This window comes from Adiantum capillus-veneris, chromosome 25 (assembly GCF_014529385.1).
Source record: "Adiantum capillus-veneris isolate H3 chromosome 25, ASM1452938v2, whole genome shotgun sequence".
Taxonomy (NCBI): domain Eukaryota; kingdom Viridiplantae; phylum Streptophyta; class Polypodiopsida; order Polypodiales; family Pteridaceae; genus Adiantum; species Adiantum capillus-veneris.
In genome coordinates, this window is record NC_140955.1 from 139,196,676 (window position 1) to 139,215,181 (window position 18,506).

At 40.7% G+C, this 18,506-nt stretch overlaps 2 protein-coding genes across 2 annotated transcripts in view; one reads left to right on the top strand and one right to left on the bottom strand.

Annotated features, from left to right (window-relative positions):
* LOC147425743 (uncharacterized) overlaps positions 1-18,506 on the top strand; it is a 78,846-nt gene that overhangs the window by 24,679 nt on the left and 35,661 nt on the right. The window lies entirely within an intron of this gene.
* On the bottom strand, positions 14,940-16,185 carry LOC147425744 (uncharacterized). Its single transcript, XM_086500108.1, has 2 exons — positions 15,401-16,185; positions 14,940-15,315 (listed from the first exon to the last, which is right to left on the bottom strand). Exons 1-2 carry the CDS (start codon positions 16,183-16,185, stop codon positions 14,940-14,942), a joined length of 1,161 nt encoding a protein of 386 aa, XP_086356234.1.

An 18,506-nucleotide genomic window follows, 5' to 3' on the forward strand; every position in this document is an offset into this window, starting at 1 on the left:
CATAAACCTAATCTAACCTAACCTATGACCTAACATAGCCTAACGTATAATTAACCTAACTTATAACCTATAATTTAACATATAACCTATACCCTAACCAAAAACTATAACCTAAACCTCATCAACCGCATAATTTCTAAATGACATAATTCAAATCTAAATTTCTTCAAAACATAATTTCAAAACAAGATTTTTCATGGCATAATTTCAAAACAACATGATGAGATGGTAGCGTAATTTCATAACATAATTCCAAAGCATAATTTTGAAATAAAATTATCACAAACCATAATTTCACAACACAAACCATAATTTCAAAACCATTTTTTTCCAAATCATTATTTCTAAACAAAATGGCATAAAAACTTAAAGCATTGAAAGTTTAAAGCATGAAATTTTATTTTGTCAATATACAAATTAATTTAATGCATTAAAATTTTGAGCACTCATGTGCGGCCTATTTGAGCAATAAAGGGTCTTGTAACATCCTTGAACCTGCAAAAATGCACACACACACACACACTATATATTAAACCCTAAACCCTAAACCTACAAGCAAAGTTGAAAAGTCTCACTTTGGTGTTAGAGAGTAGTCCACAAGCAAGATTTTCACCTCCAGCAAGTTGTTAGGCACCAGATCTGCAGTAGTTGAGGAGGAGGAGGGCAAGAGAAGAGGCACAAAAACTAGAGAAATGCATAGGGAAAGATCCGCGGGTTTGTGTTTGTAGGGTCCGTCAGTACAGGCATCGGTCCAGGCGTCGAAAACTCATCTATACATATGTAGGAAGAGACATCGGTAGCTGCGTTGAAAATTCAAAAATGGTTTTTTTTAAAAATTCATCTCCCTCCATACTTAGCTACACATATACCGACGCCTGCCATTAAGGCCGGTAATTTGGCACCGGGATTTAAGCGACCTCTTGTAGTGTTTATACCATATCATGGGAGAGTAGTATGTATGATAAAGATTAGATTGATTATAAGAGGCGAAAAGATAAACCATGCGGATCACATCCAAATAATACCTAGATAAATAACTACCTTAACACTCCTCAATTAAAGGTAGCCTAACTATGCACTTCTTACAATTTACTTAGTAGTATAGGTACAAAAATCATGTGTTAATAATGCCTAATTTCTAGCTTCGAGGTGCAAGCTACAGATATAAGGTCGTGCATTTAAAATAGAAACAAGATATCTGTATGAATGAGTGGGGTAGCTCTTGATACACACCCTACTATCTAGATTCTATGATGGTGCTCACATGATACACACCCTACTATCTATGATTATGGTTCATAATTAATGATGGCCAAAAGATTCAATCCTAGTACAAATAGTGCCATTGTAGAGCATGTCATGTATTGTTGTGTGTATATTTTGTGCATGTGTGGACTTATTTTTAGATGGGTATTGTGTGTGATCATTGATAGGCTGAAGATCTTATGTGTTCAAAAATAAAGATCTAGCATAGAGAAGTAAATTATGAGGCTAATTATTACATAGTTAGAAGCAACAAGGCTCAAGATGATCTGATGTAGATGGGTATGATGTACATGCAACAAACAACACTAATTACTCAAACACAAAACTAGATCTGGTCATTTGGAAAGCACATCCTCTTTCTCAATCTCAGAGGGTGTATCTTTAAAAAACTATTCATATAACATGTGTTCAAAGGGATTAAAAACCCCCTTTATTTACATGCTTAAGGTAATAAAATAATCCCCTTTTCTTCAAAAACTTAAGGATTTTTCTTTAACACTAGGCTTGTAATGAGCCACAAAATTGGCTGAAGCCACAAAACTGGCTCACATCAAAATTCTAGTAAATGAAACATGATTTTTTTATATGACATCAAAACATGAAACTTTTTAATTATAGGTTCAAAATATGAAAAAGGTTTCTAAATAAACAATTTACATGAAAAGCTCAAAAATAAAAAACACTTTTCTAAAATTAGTAAATTTTATGTAAAACTACACTTCAACACTTAACTTGGAGAAGCAAAAATATATGAGTCTTTGTATATGGGTTAAAAAAGCTTGGTACCTACTCTGCATTCTCCTGCGAAGCCATTTTGTAAGCGATTATTATCTTGCCCGAATAGAATCGCGAGTATCGCACTTTGAGCTTTAGTTAATAATCGCATATGCAAATTGAGCCTTTAGTTAATAATCACCTTTTGCTTGCTACCCTCTTGATACCTTTGCTTTAGAAATAAACACTTTTGCCTTAGCCTTCCCATCCTAAACAATTATTAACTTCTTATGTGAAAAAGAGAGGTGGTCATTGCACCCCTTCATTGGGAGGATATACCTGGTTGATAGGGCCTTTGTGCCTTCAAAATCCGTACACTTGCTAATGGAACTCGACGTGCTGGCCCTAAGTGAGGACATGTAAAATTTTCACAGATGTTAGCGATGGTGAAAAGGTCCAAAATGGAGCTGGTTGTGCCAATGGATGTAGGCGGTGGCTCGGTCTTGAGGCCGATGCATGACACGGAAATGTCAGGCTCCAGCTCGCCAAAGATATCAACCATGAAAGAGGTCAAAATTATCCCGACTGAGAAAGTTCCCTCTAAGGAAACAAGAGAGAAAATGGGATCAGTGCAAGGGTTCAAATTCGAGGTAAAAACCATCAAAGACGGGGTTCCACAGGGTCCCATTAGTGCGAATGTAAATAAAGCGCCAAGTGCATCGGCTACTTGCAGGCCAGGTGTATCATTTGCTAGCATACTCAAGGGGCCTAACTCTAGGGATTATGGAAAAGGCGCAGCAGAAGGGATGTCAAGTGAAGGAGATATCAAAAACCTACAGAATGCAAAAGCTAGACTTCAACAAGAGCTCTTGGAAGTCAACAAAATGATTGAGGCCGGCCCTAACAACAACAAAAGAACTTGCTCCCATTCAGAATTCAGTGGGCTAGTAGAAGACGGGTTGGAAGATCGAGCATTCTCTGCTTTAAAAAAGTCTTTGCCACAGCAGGTGGAGGTTGCCGAGGCTATTACCGTAGCGATTCCACCAGCACTTATAAAAAAACAGCTAGCCAGACAAGCTAAGCTGACGCTTGTATTTGGGTTCAGTGGAAGAATCCCGAACAGGTTTGAGATGATCCGATGGTTTCACGGCCCTCAAATTATTGGTCATGGAGGGGCAGTTGAAAGTACTTCCTACCTAGCTAAAGGTTTTTGCTCAGTGAGATTCAAAGAGGCCTCTGATGTGGAAAAGATCCTTGACAAAGGGCCCCTAGTATTTAATAGGACTACGGTGTGTGTGGTGCCTTGGGAGCCAGTGTTCGACTCAGTTGAATCTTTGCAAGCATTTCATCTAGTCTGGGTTGAGTTTGTGGGACTGCCTAGCTGGTTGTGGGATAATCTCAGGTTGCTTGCTAGCCAACTGGGCACTCCCTTATTTATACCTAGCAAGAGAGGGTCTGGCAGAACCTCAAACAAGGTTTGTATAGGATGTGATGTGTCTGAAATGCCACCTAAAAGCATAGTTATCAATGTCGGAGCTAGGCTTGTTACCATTCCGCTAAACTTTACTTTGGGGCATGTTTTAAATGCAACAACTTTGGTCACTTTGCCAAGGATTGCCCCTTGAATTCTAATGGTACTGCAGCTCTGGCAACACAGGCCCCCAATAAAATGGAATCCCGATGGGAGGGCTGGAGAAGCAGGGAGACAATAACCAAGGGACTAATACAGGGAAGGATGAAGGAGAGATGGTATGTGAGAAAACGGATATGAAGATGCAGGAAAAGTTGGTGGAGGAATCAATTCCCATACAACAAGCTTCTGAAGGTACAGACAATAATAATAGGATCATACTCTAGCTGCTACCCCCAAATTTATGACAGTGACAACGGCGATGGCTATCCAAGTCCCTAGTCTGATAAGAGCCAAAAGAGTTAAGGCAGTGGCAAGAGACTCCAAAGTGCTGCAAGTTGTCAGAACAATAGAGGTGAAAGGATCTAGTTCATCCTCCACCCCTTCGAAAGGAGGGGGGTTCAGTGTGCCTCTGCACAATCCATTTGCAATACTGCAAGAAAAGAGATCCTCTGACTTGGAACCCCCGGATTCTCCTGAGACCAAGGAGAAGGGGAGGGTGGGGGGGGGAAATGATTCGGATGCTTAAGAATTCGTCCCTCTATCCCAATGAACCCGTATTAATGATGGAGTCTCTCACTATCCAATCTTGGAATGTAAAGGGGTTGAAAACCCATAAGAAGAGTACCCTATTCTGAGAGGAAATAAAAAAGGAGAAGACAATCAACTTTTGGGCCATCGAGGAACACCACCTAGATGCCCATAGCAAGAGGAAGCAAGTGCTAGGAAAGAAACTCGTATTCTATGGAGAAGGAAATAACGGCTTCAGTGGAGTCCTCAACATTGTGGACAGAGAATTGGAGCCGAATTTGTTTCTTAACCATCCATCCGGCAAAATCCTGGGGATGAGAATCAGATGGGAAGGGCATCCCCTCACCATTGTGAATGTGTATGGCCCTTGCAATGAAAAAGATAGAGCTAAACAATGGATGCATCTCAGAGATACCCGTATTGAAGGGGAGTGGTTATTGGTTGGCGACTTTAATATGGTGGAAAAGAGCAGGGATAGAACAGGATCCTCCAGTGTGTCGGCTGGCTCAGAAAGGTCTAAATGGAAAATTTTGTGTGAAAAGTGGGCAATGATCGACTTATGGGAAGCTGGCCCATAGAACAACACAAGCCTCCAGTACGCCCGCACTTCCTCCAGACTGGACAGATGCTATTGCTCGCACCAAGCTGACTGGATATCGACGTTGTTGGAAATGAAGGTGGTCCCGAAAACAATCCTTTCGGATCACATTCCTCTGCACATACATTTTAAGAAGAATAAAGAGGAGGAGCATACCCCAAGAGATGAGAAAAAACTGTTGGTAACAGGGGCACACCTATTCAAAGACCCTCTTTTCAGGAATCTAACCAAGAAAGCACTGGGTAAGCTAAAAAAAGATGTCGACCTCAACAAACACAATGTGTGGGACCTCTTTGCTTGGAACATCCAAAAAGCAATCAAAACCGCGGGCCCCCAAATCAAGAAATCTAGGGAGGATCACCTTTTGCATCTTATAGCGGAGGTACAATTGCTTACCTCTATAAAATCCAATGGGCATGCCACTGCGGTCGAACACAAAGGATGGCTTGAAGCCAAATCGAACCTTGCGAATGAGCAGCTAAAAGATATCAAAAAGGCTAGACTTCTCTCTAGGGAGACTTTTCTGCAACCGTAAGCCTCCAATCAAGCTCAGTGTTTTAGGTCTTAAAAAATCAAGTAGAGCCGGGGCCACATCCGCTCGCTCGATGATGAGAAAGGGACAACAGTTCATAACCAGGACGAAATGGCTGGTTTGATGCTGAGCTATCTCAGCCAAATCATTGGACGACCGGAGTCCCAGCCCCAAGAAGTGGAAGAAGCCAGAGGAACCTTACTTCAGAGTGTCAAGAAGGAAATTCCCCAATCAGAAGCTAATAACTTGGAACGGGCATTTTCCGAAGACGAATGTTCACTAGCATTGCAAGCCCTTCGTAAGGAAAAGTCCCCTAGTTGGGATGGGATGACAGTGGAATTCTATAAAGAATTTTGGGATGATCTCAAGGCCCCAACCACAAGTTTGTCCAATAAAGCCATGGTCGAAGGGTCGTTGGAGACAAGTGTGAAGAGAGGGCTTATCAAGCCCATCCCAAAACAGATCTGTTTTTCTAAACTGAAACATTGGTGCCCTATAACAATGATGTCAGTGGCCTACAAAATAATAGCTAAAGCAGTGGCCCTACGACTGGCCCCCTTACTAACCAAGATCATCTCCCCCCATCAACATGGTTTCATAAAAGGAAGGTCCATTTACGATAACATCTTGGCAGCAATGGTGGGCATAGAATACGCAACTATCACAAAGCAGGAGTGCGTTCTGCTGCAGTTGGTGGACCTGGACAAGGCCTATGACAGAATAATATGGACATATATAGAAGCCATCATGGAATCTCTAGGCTTTGGGCCGTGCCTCTATCGTTTGGTTTGTGTAGTGGGGGCTAGAAGTCAGTCAGACCTCCTATTCAACGATAGAATTGTGGGCTCTTGTGAGGTCAAAATGTCTATTAAACAGGGATGCCCTCTGGCCCCCCTACTTTTCGCCATAGGATCACATCCTCTAATCATGACACTCGAAGCTAGTGTTGAACGAGGGGAGGTGCAAGGCCTTGTTTTACAGGGAAATTTCCAACTCCTGGCAAAATGTTTTGCAGACGATTCTTTCCTCTTCTTGAAAGCGTGCCCCTAGGTCATTAGAAAAGCTCTGGAGATTGTACAAATGTTCTCAGTAGCTTCGGGGTCCCAGTGAAATATAAAGAATTCAAGGATGATTTCCCTATCGAAAAATGACTCATTTGACCCTTCTGTCTGGTCGGAGGAGATTGTCACAAAAGGGAATATCTTTAGACATCTAGGAGCCCCCTTGGGGGTGAATGTAACTCACAAGCAAAGATTCGTGTGGGTGCTTGAAAAAATCAAAACAAAAATGAGTAGGTGGGAGTATGCTCTTCTCCCATTCCCAAGTCAGATAAGAGTGATGAATGTCTTTATGATTCCTTATATTGCCTTCACTAGCCCGCTTCTCAAGATGGCTAAGTGTCACTGGAAAGAGTTCTTAAAACCATTAAAAATAATTTTATGGAAAAATAACACGAAATCTTCCAGAACATGGCAATGGGCCCGTTGGGAATCAATTGCTCGGCCAGGAATCAAGGAGGCCTCGGAATTATCAACCCTGTGGCCCATGCAGAAGCTTGTTGCGCCAAATTTGTTGTTTCCTTGGCTAAACAGGATCAAGTTTAGGTTGTCATGATCAGAGATATGATAGAAGCAGTTGTACTTGGCTCGAAGGGTGGAAAGTGGAGAGGGGTGGAGATTCATGACAAATTGTTAGCCCCGGCGTGGTCTACCTTAAGACTGGGGGGCAGTTCAGGAGAATAGGTAAGAAAATGTAGTAGAGCAGCAGGAGTCTTAAAGTGGGGGGAAGAATCCAGATACTTCAAGAACTCCATCCTGCATTGGTCCCCTTGGCTCTCCAAAGTTGTAGATTCTCCACAAACTCCCTATTGGATTGAGACAGCCAGGAAGCTGAATAACAAGGGTCTGAACCGGCTTGAGAACTTCTGGGACAGTGGCAACAAGAGTTGGAAAACCATTGACCTGATGGTTGCCCAGTACCAACTTAATAGCTTGGAGGTCTTGCTTGTCCACAAAGTGATGAAAGAGCTTGACAATCTAGTGATGCCAATCTGTGATTTGGAGTTGGACTGGAATGCCTGGAAATGGCCCGAAAGCAGTCTATTGTGGAAACCCCATACTAAAAGCATTTATCAGACAATGATGCAAAAGAAGAATTGGTCTAGTCCCCTTAACAAGCTATGGAAAAAGAAATGGCCGGAGGAAAGGTGGGAGAATGTAATGGAGAACATTTGGAAGCCAAAGGTTCGGCAGTACATGAAGGTTTTCTTATGGAAGGTTGTTTGGGGTGCTTTATCGATGGGGGTGAAGATTCATGAGAGAGGGATTGGGTCAGATTGATGCTTGGGGTGCAGGTTAGCTAGTGAAGATCTGGCCCACCTATTCATGGACTGCCCAACTATAAAAGGCCTCGCAGGGAAAGTATGCAAGTGGGTCCAGAGAACATGGAAAATTAGTCCTGCACTCCTTGTCAACACTCAGATCGTCAGATACTTTTTCTTTCATAATGTATGGCAGACAAGGAACCGCCGTGTTTTTGAAGGAGGATTTGAAGTGGCAAGCTTCGCAAAAATTATACAAGAAAGCAAAGTGCTAATATGGGCACTCAGGCGCAAGCAGCACTCAAAGGATTGGTCTAGGACTACTTGTGCCTTGTTGTCAGCAGATGGAATGTCTAGGATGGCCATCGATAAATAAAAGACATCAGAATGAGGCGGGGTGGTAGGGGTGTTTACCCTCATTGTAATTATGATCCCTGGATGTTGTCATGGCTTAACATGAGCATGACAAAACCTTGTAATTTTTTGGGTTGCTCAATATAATACACTCACAATTGTGAGTTTTGCTAAAAAAATAAATAAAAAAATTCTTGGTACATCTATCACATACTATTGAGGGATTTTTCAAAGAAGTTTGGGTCTGTTTAACAATGATTTGATTTACTTTCAAAAGAAAATAGAGAATTTTTGTCCATCCGCACAAATTAGTTGTAGAAGATGGCAATGTGAAGACACCTTTAGACCTTCATTTAGCTTTGTACTATTTTTTATCAACTCATATTGAGTGTTGGTCATAATTCCTTGAAACCATTTTCTATTTAGATAACTAACATAATGTTGATTATTTTTATACAAAAATCTCAAAAAGCCACAAAAGTGGCTGATTTTTTTACGGGACTAGTGTTAAAGTCAATTGAAAAACCCCTTTTGTTAATATAATCCTGTTAAAATTTAAAAGTTTTTCCAATTAAAAAACCCATTTATTTGAACTCACGTGGTAACTTACATATCTAAGAGGTGAATCCCCCCACGAGTTCCCCATAAGGATACTATGATGGGCTCCTCTACACGATATATTTATTGTTGTCAGCTGACTTCGTTGAAACCCCTCAAAAAAGATATTCCTATTTGAAAGTAAGATTCATTCAATTTGCACCTATAAGTTTTTAATGTCTACTTCAATTCTCACCTTACATTTGCATCACAACTAGTGTAATTTTGGAAATTTTATTTTTTGCAACCACACAGAATGCCACTTTATGAGAGGAGAATTTGAAGATTTGAGTTATTTTTACTAGTTTTACATTATTTTTCTTGAAATCTAGGCAGGTTTGTCCTTTTTTTCTTCCTCTCGACCTGTATTTTTTATTTCAAAAGCGGCACAACTGGAAGTGGAGACGAACGCTAATCCCAAAATTTTCTATGCCACATACATACTTGGATTGAAATTTTAAAGCCCTTTATAATCTATTTGGAAGAAATCAAATTAGCTTTCAAATGGCTCTTTCTCTCAAATTTGTCATGAATTTACCGCCCCACCTTCAATAAATAGGAATATGATGGCCCTTTTCTTCACCTCAAGTGGCAACGTAGTGTTGCAGGTATATTGATTGAGCTAGCCCCAATAGAGTGCACTAGCCACACTTTTTTGATTTTAGAGAGTAAAATTGATCAAGCAACTTGATCTGATCCACTATATTAGTATGAACAGGCAATGAGGAAGAAAAAGTCCCTTAGGTGGGATGGACTAACAACCACATTTGTAAAACAATTTTGGGAGGATCTCAAAATTCCGCTAGTGAAATTTGAGAACAATGCGCTCTTGGAGAAACAATTGGATGCCAACCTCAAACAAGTTCCGATCAAACCTATTCTCAAATTGGTTTGTGGCTCTCTTCTAAACACTCGCGTCTTATCTCAATGATGATAGTGGTATACAAGCTCTTTGCCGAGGTGATTGCATTGAGGATCGCTCCAATCTTGAAAAAAATCATCACCCACCATCTACATGGTTTTATCGAAGGACATTCTATTTATGGTAACATCTTGGTAGACATAGTCTGCATTCGATATGCTACTTTCACCAAGCAAGAATGCATCCTTCTCCAATTTGACCAGGATAAGGCTTACGCAAGAATCTCGTGGTCTTACATTGCAATGGTCATGAAGACTTTGGGTTTTGGACCCAAAATGTATGGGATAGTCCACATGCTTGGGGAGGCAAGTTACTCTAAGTTTCTCTTCAACGAAAGGCTAGTGGAAAGGTTGGACGCTGTTACGAGTTTTTTGGAGCAATGGATTGTGCATTTGTAAATACCCATGCATGGTGCATCGAATAAAGGATTGCCCATTTTCCAGAGCCAGGTGGTTACATGGGGCCCACATGTGTACAGGTAGGGCAGCATGTACATAGTGCATCGATTTTCACTATCAACAGTACTAGTGTGTTTTTTCTATAATAATGAGGAGTTGGTAGTGCATAAAACTTCTCGAGGAAGCTATCCACGGACCAACGACATGAGGTAAGTAGGTGCGTCAGATGGCATCCAGTGGCGTCAGGAGGTCGAATGGGGTCAATACTTGCACGTGGATAAGTACGGACACAACGTGGATGTTTTCTTGTTATCATTATGCAAAAAGGTCATCATGAATACCATATTTTGGGGCCACTTCACGTGGTTTCGGGATGCATTATTGGAAAAAGCTGAGTGCTAGGTGTGCGGATGGATGCAGCAGGGTGACAACTATGCACTGCGAGACCACTTTTTTGCCTGGTCGGGGTCCATTTGAGGTCAACTAAAAGGCCAAAGGTGCCCCAGTAATAAATCTAAGTGTGGGAACTGAAAAACCTGAGAGAAGACTAGAAAAACGTGGAGAGAAGAGGAGGAACAGCCGCAACTGAGCTTTTGCTATTTTTGGAGCTTGTTTTGGCCATAAACTGCTCATCCGAGGTCGGATTTGAGCACTTTGACATTGTAGACTGGGGTTTTGGGCCATTCCGGACGCGATGGCACTGTCCATTTTGCCAAATTCTCCACTATTTTTTTTTGTTTTTTTGGTTGTGTAAGTTTCTCCTATGAACGAAGCTTCTGCTCCAATTTGTGATTGTATCTAGCATATTTTACCCATAGTGTGTGAGCTATTTGCTCCATTGGTGTTGGCCCAAGCTCAATTGTATCTAAAAATCATAAATTATCCTCTTTTGAGATGAGTTTTTTGGGTGTGTGTGTGTGTGTCTCTCTCTCTCTCTCTCTGTGTGTGTGTCTGTGTAGAGTGGGTAAATGGGTAGTCTCTCTCCTCTCACTCCATCGGTGTGTTCCCTGTCTCTGCCTGGTGGGTTGTGTAAGCCGAGTGGTGCCCCATAGTTTGTGTGTGTATCATCCCAAGAGTGTGTGTCGGGTCATTATAGAGGCATTGTGTGTGTTTCCATCCCGCTCACAACGCAAAGCAATCGATCAAGCAAGTCTAACCCCTTTCCCTGTTGCTCTTTGGTATTGGCTCTCACCCTCTCGTAACCTAGTGTCGAAAAAGGGAAACTTCAAGGTTTGTCCCTTCTTGGAGGTAAACAATTGCTTGCAAAGTTGTTTGCAGACAATTCTTTGCTCTTTCTTAAAGTGGAGACACAAGTGCTAAGAAGAGCCCTTGAGTTTGTCCACCTATTTGCTACTACTTACAATCAACGTGAAAGATTGAGAAATCAAGATTGATTTCTCTCTTTGAAAGTGGCTCATTGGACCCGACGGAATGGTTAGGGGAAGATATTGGTAAGGTCACTATGTTCAGGCACCTAGGTGTTCCACTAGGGGTGGATATATTGCGACTAATTCTTGAAAAAGATAAATAGCAAAATGAGAAGATGGGATTTTGTGCTTCTCCTCTTCCATAGCACAGTTACTTTGATCAATTAGTAGAAAGTATTTTATTCTATATTTTCTCACAAATTTACATACTTCTAAGGGTGTTGAAAAAATGATCTTGAAAAAAATTATAGATTGAATAGGAAAGGGGTTCCTTTTATTGGTGAAAATTTCACCGCCAACGGGTTTTATAACTAGTCCTTGAATGCACGTTGTATATAGGTTTTACATATAGTAACTCCCCAAGCTTGCTCCCCAAGATTCCTGATACCTACACTGAGCTAGTATACAAAGAAGATTGGTTTGCCCCACTCACCAAAATATGAAAGAAAATTTGGTCGGAAGAGCGTTGGCAAAAGAGTGTTAATGCCATCTAGGAGATCAAATGGCCTCAATACTTGAAAGTCTTTATCTGGAAGGTTCTTTTGCGAGCCATGCCTACTAGGATTAAGGTTTGCACTAGAGGGATTGTCACTCACACTTGCTCAGGTTGCATGAGGACCCCCTACTTCTATTATAGCACCAGGGAGTTCACTAAAGACTATGTAACATAGCACATGTGTTGAACAGAGGGGGTTTTCTATTCTTGTGAACATACAAAAACATGTGCACATTAATCCATTTTGGTAAGCGCACATGATATAAGAAAATTTTACATAGTGAGAATGCCCTAGGGCTATAGCAAGTGCCCTGCCTCATGAAGGTTGGGCGCTAAAGTTTGAAAATGGGTATGGAAGACCGGAATATTATCTTCTTTACAGATTCTAGAAGGGCATAGTTTGCAAAGCTAGGTCATTTTGGTTTGCAACCAAATGAGTAGATTTTGTTACCTTAATCATGTTTGGAAGTCTAGGAACAGAAAGACTCATCAATCCTTACTACAACTTAGTGCAATATATTGTTAGTCTCCTCTAAATAATTTATTTGCAACCATAGCTTGTGCCTCATTAATTACCGTAGTTAGTGTATGTATAACATCGCATTCTAAGACACATATACCTCGGGGGGGGGGGGGGGGTTTACTACGTATAAATTGTGTATATGGCGTGCAATAAAGGACTATTTCTAAAACTCCTTATCTGTGAGTTTTTGACAAATAAAATACACTCTTTTCCATTGCAAAATCTTAGCTAGATTCCAAGTTTGCCTTGAAGTAATTGCCTTGAAGTAAATCGCTAAAATTTTACTTAGTGTAGATATGAACAATTTCTTAAATTTTAAATTTTTATGGCCATTGGCCTTCAAAAAGCAAAGTTGAGCCACTATTTTGGGACTATTTAATTTGAGACTGGGGTTTGATAAAGACTGGGGTTGATTATATTTTTAACGGTCTAAAATTACAAAATCTTAGCTAGATTCCAAGATTTCCTTGACTATTTGAGACTGGGATTCGATAAAAACTGGGGTTTATTATAATTTTAACGGTCTAAAATTGCAAAATCATTGCTAGATTCCAGGGTTGCCTTGAAGTAAACCGCTAAAATTTTGCTAATCTTTTTTTTTTTCCAATTCCATTTTATGGTACCCTTCTGTATGTGAAAATATGAAAAAAAAAAGAAATTTAATAACCCCTTATGATGCACTCACGTGATAGTCACATAATTATTAAGTGACCCCTCTGAGACATATACTCATTAATCATTAGTGCGGTGGTTATACTCTATTGCACAATCAAGTCTCTCTTCACTGCAGCATATTCTCATAATTAGTTGAGGCTCACAATGTTAATTACATTATTGAAGTAGGGAAGCCTTTGGGTGTTGCTTCCTCTTCTTACTTATATCGTAGTGTGGTGGGGAGGTGGTGGGCTAATTATTAGATAGGTATTGTGTGTGATCATTGATTAATTGAAGATCTTCTGGGTTCAAAAATAAAGGTATGGGATACGAAGGCAATTACGATGCTTATTATTAAACAATTAAAAGAAAAAAGGCTCAAATTGAGGATCTGATGTAGATGGGCTTAGTGTACATGCAACAAACAACACTATTTATTGAAACAAAAAACTGGATCCAGACATTTTCTAACCACATTCTCTTTCCCAATCAAGAAACCACGAGGGCTTCCTCTACACAATATATTTATTGTTGGTAGATGACTCTATCGGGACCGCGCAAAAACACATTTCTATTTGAAACCAAGGCTCATTCATTTTGAAGGTGTAAGTTCTTCATTTCTCCTCCTAATTACCTCATCTACACCATATATTTACAGTTATATTACAACCAATGTAATTTGCCAAATTTCATTCTTGCAACCACACACAGTTCCTTTTTATGAGAGGAGAAATTGAGATTTTTTTTACTAGTTTTACACTATTTTTCTTGAAATCTAGGTAGGATTTTTCCTTTTCATCTTCCTCTTAGCTTGCATTTTTTATTTTAAAAGCGGCACAATTGTGAGCCGAGAGAAATGTGCTAATCACACCATTTTGTAGGCCACATACATACTTGCATTGAACTCTTACAAGCCTTAAAAATACATTTGATTGAATCAAGTTAGCTTTAACATGGCTCTTTCTCTTACATTCTCCATGAATTTACCTCCAGAACTTAGAAATATAGGAATACAATGGCCCTTTTCTTCACCTCAAGTGGCAACATAGCATTGCATAAGTATTGGTCAAGCTAGCGCTAATCCTTTGATTTAACTAAGTACAACGGATCAAGCCACTTGATAGAAATCACTATATCAAGTAGTATGAAACCTAGGCTGTTGAAACACCATCTAATGCTCTTAGATGGTGTTCTGTTGAAACACCATCTGAAGAGATTTGTTGGATCTTAGACTACTAAGTGTGCTTGCCCATCAAAACATATGGAGCTTCTTCAAAGATCAACATTGTGTCTTGATTGGCACATTCCACAAACAAAGTTCTAGAAGCTTTTTGGAGACTTGATAATTAGCACTTGAAAGAAGACTTGAACCAGAGCGGGGCATACTTAGTCTCATCAAGTGTTTGACGTTTCCTAAGTTGTATTCAGAAGCCAATTTAATACAAAGAAACATAATGATTGCCTAGGTCCAGGAGCGGATTAAGGCGAATCCGCTCAGATGCTACTGACATGGATTTTTTTCGCGCACAGCGAAAAAAATTTCTGCTGACGCTGACGCTGCAGCATTCGTGACAGCCGCAGTCTTCGGTATCGACTCCGTGGTAGATACTCTACTGAGGTCGTGGCAATCATGACACTATTCACACGGTTTGGGAATCATGACAGTGTGCAGATGCGGTGTATGACTATTCTGTTGGTGTTCATGACAAACATGAGACAGAGATCAAGATGAGCCAAAGTGTCAAGCAGCTAGAGATTTTTGGTACACAAGGAGCACAAAACAGAAACTGCTGTTAGGAGTATACAGAAACTACTGTTGGTCATCGCAAAGACGAAGATCTGTTAAACAGTCTGTAGATTGCATAACAGAAGGAGCTACATATTTTGTACAGACAAAAAGGTTAAACCATCCACAGAATTTGCTTGATTTACATTATTAGAAAGCGCCACAAGTTCGAATACGATGTCCAGAATTTATCATGCATTCTGGCTGCGATTTAGCATATTCGAAAACCTAGATAGTATTGCATTTAACCGGTTGACTTGTGCTTTCAAAGCCATTAGTTCTTTGCCGAACGAGAAAATCTGCTCTTCCAGCTTTGTCACTTGTACATCTGCAACATTGATTGCATACTCCTCAATAGTGTTTCTCGAATTATGTATCGCTTCAATAACTTCTGACCGTAGTGAACTTGTGTTTCTGCTTTGGTCTCCAAGTAACTCTTTCAAAATTGCAGCAAGAGCATCCTCTATCCTATCAATACGTGCGTCTTCTACCATAGCAAAAGAGTCATCAGGTTGTGTTTCGCTTAGATGAACCATGCGGGTTTCGTCCTCTTCATCCATCTGATCACTGCAACAAAAATAAATCACCATGAGCTTATATTTTTTGGTCAGATTGAAAAGTAACAATGTTATTGCCAACAAACGGACCAGACTATGCAACTGTCGTTACATCAACACGGTGTACAAGCGGAATGAAATCATCTCCTATTTCTGGACTTCTTATCGCAGGTTCAACATCAAAATCGTCGACAAGAATTCTCGGTGGACTACAAAAGACGTACACGACAGTCAAAAAGTTGACAACAGATACAACCACGGTTAGGCTATCATAAGCATACCTTTGTGTCTCTTGCCAACGGGAGTTGAACCACTCGGCACGAGATTGAGTGTTTGGATAGGCATCATCACTAACAAATATATTTAAAATGTCTTCATACGTTTTTGTGGATGGGTATATCATACATCTCCACAATGCTTCGATTTTTGCAAGATGCATTCCACGGCCTTGGTAAGGAGTTATCCAACATGATGATGGGTAGTAATTCCCACTCTTCAACATTACATGTAGTGTAGACAGAAAGTCGTTTCCTGCTGGATGTCGAAGCTTAAATTTCCAATACATTAGCGCTCTATCAAAGATGTTTGCTGGTGTTAGGCAAACCCTGTTCTTCAATTGATCAACACCATATAAGCTATACAATTCTACACCGGCATTCACATCGTCACTAGTTATATTGTGGACAACCTTTTGAAAGTGTGGTTCATCTTGGTCTTTCAGACAATACCCCACCATGACTTCAAACGTATGCATCTTGTGCTGCTTTAGGCCACGGCACAAAACCATTGCACCTGCACGTGCCGATTTAGCCCAACCTAAGTACGCTTTTATCTTCCTGTTGACAGCAATCAATGAAGTTGCCCAAATACGGATAATCATTTGTAGGTGAAGGTGCAGTAGCACTCCTCCTCTCTCCAATGCACATAGTCCTGCTAAAGTTTCTCATTCAAGAAACAACTGCATGCACCCCAGCAATCCTACATCTATATCACCACCGCCAACAGATATGGTGACACTGACTTCCATTACTCTCGCCTCCGGTTTCTTTAGTTTTGACGAACCGGCATTACAACCCCCAGTATTCATGACAGGTTCCTTCCCTTTGCCCCGCGCCTCAGACTTTAGCCTGGCCATTCTCAAGCCACCTACTATGTGGATACTGTCAGACACAAAGTGGCTCCAGCAGCGCCCCCATCAAATCCACATCAGCAAACTATACAAAGCATCTAAATACAGGCTATGATAGATCTTTGCAAACAAATACTACTCACTGTGTGTACCCAATAGCCTGATATTTTCCCTCATTGCGTATAGCACCCAAAACAGATAGCATAAGCACTCAAAGAAACACTGCAACCTGCACAGAGCATCTAAATACAGGTTGTGATAGCTCTGTGCAAACAAATACTACTCACTGTGTACCCAATAGACTGATATTTTCCCTCATTCCGTACCACTGACATCTCGTACCACATCCAACAAACAAAGCATGGCGTATGCAACTAAACACAGAACCAAACAATCACCAGCTGGTGTCGAGACCAGTAGAACAACACAACAAAGGTCAGTGCATTACCTGTGTGTGTCACGACGACTCGAAGAGAAGTCCAGCGAGGAGCAGCTCTGAGGCACACTGCGAGCACGCTGTGAAACACGCTCCAAAAAAATCCAACCGTGCCTCTCTAGAGCCTACCCGCAACTCGTCGCCCGTGACGAATCAGCCCTGCATGGACGTGTCAGCCCTGCATGGATTAATCGAGGCAGCATCTCGATAGATTCTATCTATTCTAGCTGCTTCCCAAAATTGGGGCGCGATACTAGGCTCTTTTGGCCCAATCAGATAGCAAGAATCTATCTAGAAAATATATATGCCTTTACCTTCAATGCCTATTGTAAAAACATGGATGTTTGCCAAGTATTTAACACCTCCTGATCATACTTAGAGCTAGTTCAATTTAACCAAAGAGGATGAAATACAATAATTCTACATTAGGATAGCTCAATCCAACCAAACGTAACAAATCTTTCTCAAAATTGATACATGTTCATATTGAATTCTTATGTTGCAGCCTCGGGGAGTCCAACGTATTAATATGCCATTTGAGTTCGATAGAAGGGGCTATATATTGAAAATTTTAAGCAATTTATTAGATATACATTAGCAAGAGGGAATTTTCAAATCCATTTTGGAATGATATATTAAAAAAGGTGTTGGGGGGTTGGGGGGGGGGGGGGGGGGGGGGGGGGGGGGGGGGGGAAGGCAATATGCTCATGTTCACATTTTAATAGAGGGGTCTTTGAGGTACCTTACAAAGGCGTGTTATATTTGCGGGCTCTTAATAATGGAGCCCCTGAGGTTGTAGCAGCATAGGCTTTGCACAACATAAGACACACATCAAACAAGAAGGAGATCATGAATTCTGCTTTATGGAGTTCAACCCCATTAAGCAAACTAATTCTAGTCATATTCATTTTGGTGAGTTTAGAGCAAGACCATAGGAGATTAGTATGCATGATAAAGAATGGTTTCATTCAAAGAGGTGGAAAGACAAACCATGCATACTTGGATCACATCAAATGGTTTTGTGTCCAAACTCATGATTGTCACACAAAATTCATGTGCTAATATACATTTGATAGTTCTAGCCTTGATACGAGAGTAGTAAATATAAAGTCATGCATTAGAAGTGGAAGCAAAGGATTAGACTCTTACCCATGCATATCCGATATTGCTTCAGTTGCAACCTTGCCTTACTCTTCACAATTCCTTTGTTTCCCAGTGGCAAAAATTTCTTCCTTGCTTTCTTGAATGATCTCCGTGAACCTTGCTGATTCAATGAGGTTCTAAAAACGTCGAGAGTTCCCAGCCTTGTAAACGTGTTTGAAGCAACAGAACCTGACAATTTGTGTATTGATTAGAAGTGGTTGGCTCTTGATCACCTTCCCACCCAAGAAAAGATCGTTCTTGAAGAACCCAATCTTCCATGTCTTTCGAACCCACTTGCATATCTTTCCTGCCAGGCCACAGATTCTTGGACAGTCCTTGAAAAGGTGGGAGTGGTTCTCACTTGTTGATCTGCATTGTGGGTGCCATCTATCTACATGACAAAGACCTTGGTGTTAAGATTTCTAGCTATTTCAATCCAATGGTTATTAAGGCCCAAGCCCTCGACTATGAGATCCCGTGGAGACCAATGACT